General features: G+C 55.5%; 1 protein-coding gene across 4 annotated transcripts in view; it reads right to left on the reverse strand.

Moving 5' to 3' along the window:
- Window positions 1–943, reverse strand: part of CCDC51 (coiled-coil domain containing 51) — an 18,835-nt gene extending 17,892 nt beyond the window's left edge. For 3 of the 4 annotated variants that reach the window (XR_003091994.1, XR_003091993.1, XM_025192967.1), the window contains exon 1: window positions 619–943. Coding sequence is in view for 2 of the 4 variants with exons in the window: in XM_025192967.1 (XP_025048752.1) it covers window positions 619–633 (15 nt within the window). In the remaining 2 variants the exon portion in view is untranslated. The remainder of the gene's footprint in view (window positions 1–618) is intronic. The other variant, XM_025192965.1, reaches the window with a different exon arrangement.
- Window positions 944–5,176: the final 4,233 nt, after the last annotated feature.

Genomic DNA, 5,176 nt, shown 5'->3' on the forward strand with positions numbered 1-5,176 from the left:
GCCAAGGCCACGGCTTCGCCGCCGCAGCGAGAGCCCCACACCGAGCGGCCGCGGCCCCAGCCCTGGCCTAGGATCGCAGCGAGACCAATCAGGGCGCAGGCCGGGATAGACTTTACAGTCCCAGCGGCCAATCAGGATGCGAATGGGGGCGTGTCTTGAAGGCGCTGTCACAACGGCCACCAGCCAATCAAGGCGAAGAAGTGAAGACAACCCTGACATGGCCCACGGGGCCATCCCAGCCTATCACCGCTCGGCCACAGGCAGCCAATCGCGGCGCGAGTCTACAAGTCCCGCCTTTGAAGAGACCGGCCAGGCCAGGGCAGAGCACAGGTCCGGGCAGAGGCGGGATCGACGCGCTTCGGGGTTCGCCCCCAGGGCCCCAAGGCCGCAGCCCCGCTTTGTCTGGAGGGAGCGGAGCGGGCGGGACCCCGGCTTGTGGCTACCGCCCGAGTGACCCAGTTCCCCCTGCTCCCACCAGGGCCCTAGCAGCTTGGCTGCAGGTGACGTGCCAGGTCCTGGGCCGGCGCAGAGCCGGGGGCAACGTCACGGTGGTGGTGATGATGTGCAGCTGCGCAGGAGCAGGGGCCTGGGTGCGCGGGGGCGAGTTGGGTTACAAACCAGTGAGGACGTCATGCATGTCCGGGACCGGGCACTGCGCGGGAGGAGCCTGGTGCTGGGGTGCCTCTCGCTGCTGCCCGCCAGCCCGTGCTTGTGGGATGCCTTGGTGCCCCTGACTCGCAGCCTCTGCTTGTCTTGTGGCGCCCTCACCCTGGACCCGCAGCCCCCGGTTCACCTCTCTTGTCCTCGCAGAGTAGGTCAGTCCCGATCGCGATCCACTGGGTGACCCGGGGACCCCGGGCTGGGCGCGGGGCCCGGGGAGCGGCAGGGCCCGGATCCTAGGCGCGTGTGTCGATTCGCCGCCCTGAGGAGAGCACTGATTGGCTGGAAGCGTCACGTGGGCAGGGTCCAGCCTGCTCCACCCTTCCTCCCTTTGATTGGCCTGTGCCAGAGGAGGTGGCTCCAGGAGCAGGAATTGGGGGGTGTCAGTCCTGCTCTGTCCTTCTTTACTTTGATTGGCCTCTGTTGGAAGAGGCGGGTCCATCAGCAAACTGTCCTCTGCAATCTGATTGGCTGTCGGCGGATTGGTGCGAGGGGTTCACTGAGCGCTGCCTATTGGTCCGACTCCGATCCCCAGCGGCCCTGTTCCACTGGCGGGGACGGGAGGGGCTGCGCGGGGGAGCTTTGCCCTGACGCCGCCTATCGGGCTCCGTTCTGAGGTGTGTCCTTACTAGCAAGAGTTGCCCGGTACTTCCCCTATTTTATAGAGGCATTTAAATGAAAAAACTGTTGTTCGGTAAGAACTGCAAGACATCACTTCAATTCTACTCGAGAGTTGGGGATCCTTGGTGTAAAACACTAATATATTGAGAGCAGGGGGTTGAAGTGACGGTATTACTTGTTGCGTGCTTACTTTGAAAAAAGTGTGAATCTGTGTATAAGGTCGTGTGTGCGTGCGTGTGGGTGTGTGTGTGTACACTGTGTGTAGCCTACATGCCATAAAAAGCAGTGATCCGACTGCTATCACTTTCTATCTAAAAGGGAGAATTGATAGATATTCACACATCATTGTTTGCCTCTCGATCTATATTAGTAAGTGTAGTTAATACATATATGACAGGTGTATTGTGCACCCATATGGAGTATTAAAAAGAAATCCTTCGTGCTGCACTCCCGTGCTGCATCAGGCACATCGCAGCCCGGAGATAAGGGCAGGAAACTAAGCAGCTCGGTGCCACGCTCCTGTGCTGACAGCCGGGCTTTGCAGCGTGGACGTACCGCAGGGAACTAACCGGCTCCGCACTGACCCCGCTGCGCGTCATCCTGCGCGGAGCAGCCGGGGTTTACAACCAGTGAAAATAAAAACCTGCTCTGTGCCGCTCCCCTGCTTTGCAAACTGGGCTTTGCAGCCGAGAAATGCGGGCAGCGAGAGAAAAAGCGGCTCGGCCACGCACCTGCAGGCGAGAGATCCCGGCAGGGAGAGAAGAAAGTTCTCGCTCGGGGCGGGACTAGAGCAGTGCCCGCGGGCGGGGGCCGGCGGGGCTCGTGCTGCCCGGGGTGGACACGATTCATGGGACAATGGATCCCGGCCGGGGGAGCACGGAAGGACCGAGATCGGAGGCTCGTGTTCCCGTTGGCTGCTTAGGGGAGTGTGGTGATTGGCTGACAGGCTTGGGTTGGCGGGGCCAGGGCCGCTCCGCCTTGCTTCGTTCTGATTGGCCTCTGTTGGAGGCGGGTCCAGGAGCACGGTCCCTTCTCTGCAGTCTGATTGGCTGGTGGGATTGGTGCACTGTTCTGTGCGCTGATTGGTCCGACTCCGATCCCCAGCGAGTGTATTCCGCTGGCAGGGCGCGGGCGTGTGGCTGGAGAGCGAGGGTGCGGGGCACGGCCATATCTCTAGTGGGTTATGGAATAGAGAAAGTCCCACACAATTTACTGATTCGTTTGATGCACTGGCTGGGGAAATTTGTAGCTACTTGCACGATTTCACAATGATTACACTCAATTCATACAACACAATTTTATTTTAAAATTCTTTGCTACGTCTATAACACCGCTTAGCTTTAAGAAATGCCACAAACATTAAGAACACAATGTGCGGGCCGGGCGCGCCCCGGGCCCTTTTTCGCGCTGCACGTGGGCTGTGGCCAGCAGCCCGGGCACGCGGGGCGGAGAGGGGAGGCTTTCGCTCTGGAATTAGGCACGGACGCGTAGCGGTAGTTTAAAAGATTTTTTACTTACACCGAGATGGCAATGGTGTAGGCTGGAAAGCTTGATTAAGTTGCAGTTACAGACAGACACAACACAGACGGTCTCGTGGAGGCTGCTAGGTTCCACGGTGCAGAGCTCCGGATGCTCTGGGTGAACGAGCCACCAACGTAGAAATCGTAAATACGTCTTATATTAGTCGCGCTCGAAGACGGGAAGAGGTGGGAGGTGGATCAGGCCGCCAAGCTCCTCTGGCTCTCACACAGGGTCTCTATTACCCTGCCGTGTACCCGGAGTCCCCACGAGATGGATGCGGAGTCCTCTTCGGCTTGGGTGGAAACTGCTCAAGCCTTTTATACGGCTAACAGGCCAATCGCTAGCCGCCACGTGTGAATAATTTAGCACTAGCCAATCACGGGGAACAAATTTGCATACTGGTGGCGGGAACTCTTTTGCACCGTGCATTCCTCTTGCAACTCGAGCAATACACTCTGCAAAAGAAGCTGCAGAAAAGGCGGGAAACTGGTCCCTGCACCGGGGTTTCCTCTTGCTACAGGAAACTCTCCCGTGCAATGCTCTGCAACTTAACGTGGATAATTCTGATGCCGAAGCACACACACAATCATGCCTTTTGGGTCATGACACACAATAGCTACATATATCAGAAATTTCATTCCTCAGTAGTGCAATTTAATGGGCTGGCCTCAGCAGTACGGTTGAATGGGCTGGCCTCAATACTGATAGGACTAAGTCCCCTTCCTTCAGTCCCTCTTGGGCGCTTCGCGGCTTCAGCGTGAACTAAGAGACTCATGTTCACGGAGAGGGTGGTTCAGGTGATCAATCTGATCTGGCCTACACTTAAGATTCTTCCGTCGTTGTTCTGCAAGTGAGGTTACCTCCAAATTGGGACAGTAGGTTACAGTTTTTATTGAGTGAGTTGCCGTCTTGGGCCCCTCCTACCCAAACCTGTCACTACTACCAAATTTGGGCTCGGATCTTACTTAACAGATTCTTTTGCTTGGTAATGAGTTTCTTTGTTGATCATTTAATTATTTTGGGCAATTTCCCTTCTTTCCAATCTTTTCAAAGGCTGCTAGGGTTTGATTTCTCAGAATGTGGGATGTTTGCTTAAGGGTCGTTTTTAGGTTAACCTTGTTAAAGGCCTCTAAAGATAAAATTCAAGAGTTAAGACTTTGAGCAAAGCCCGGACCTTCCGCACAAAGGCCAAAACAATGGCCTAGATGAGAAGATGAATCTTCTCTTTTTCCTAAACTGGCTAATGGGCAACTATTATAAGCATTCAAATATTACATTCAATATGACAGGACAGAGGGGCAAACCCGCGTGGCCCGCTTTGGGCTTCGTGCTGCCCACGGGCTCCGTTCTGAGGGGTGTAGCTGCTAGCAACATTTGCACAGAATGTTCCCTTTTTAAAGAGGAAATGGATTGAAAAACCGTGGTTGTTCTGCAAGACCCTTCTTTTCTAGTGGAGAGTTGGGGATCCTTGCTGTAAAATAAATAACATTTTGAGAACAGAGGTGTGGAAGTGACTTTTTTTCACTGTGTACTTACTTTGAAGAACTTGAAACTGTACTGAGCCTGAGATATATATAATAAGGGGGGGGGGGGCGTGTGCGTGTCACATACCATAATAATGATAGAGATATTGCTACTCTCTAACAAAGGGCATTTCGATATAGGTATTTACAGATCATTATATTTGCTTCTGCATACGTAGGCATGTGCTTTTTTACATAAATAATATGTACGAGATGCCCTCGCATAGAGTACAATATTAACAATTTTTTTTATCCCCCCACCAAGGAAACGTCTCAGTATTGTCCTGTCCTTCAAGATGGGGATAGCACCCTGGAGATAAAGGCAGAGAAGTGGGGCAGGGCAGAAACCCCCGCTAACTGCCACCTTCTGTGCTTCAGCCCCGCCACCCCCATTTGCAAGCAGCGCCCCTCGTTCCAGACCCGCAGCGCCCACCCCACTCGATTTCCTAGCGGTGCCTTTCACTCCCGACCATCAGCCCCCTGTGCCAGTTGGTGCCGCACAGCCGCCTGTAGCTAGCGGTGCCCTTCACTCCCGACCCACCACCCCAGCAGAGCAGAGCCATAAGCAACGCAATGCACGGCCTCTTCCCAAGTGCGCATGCCTGCTCCTCGACATCATCGATGGTTTTCTCGCGCGACTGGGCAGCGCATGCGCACTGGGTGTCCCAGAGCGCTGGCTTAACGCTGCACCCGCTTCCCCGCACACCGGCTCTACCCCCCGCGCGTAGCTGTAGCTGCGGGCCCGGAGTCAGAGCGGAGGGGGCGTCCCTGCCCTTCCCCTGAGTATTGGCCCCGGAGGGGAGTGTAGCCCTTATTCCCACTGGGCATGCGCGTGTCGGCGCTCATCCAGC

The sequence above is a fragment of the Alligator sinensis genome, unplaced genomic scaffold (assembly GCF_000455745.1).
Source record: "Alligator sinensis unplaced genomic scaffold, ASM45574v1 scaffold469_2, whole genome shotgun sequence".
Taxonomy (NCBI): Eukaryota; Metazoa; Chordata; order Crocodylia; family Alligatoridae; genus Alligator; species Alligator sinensis.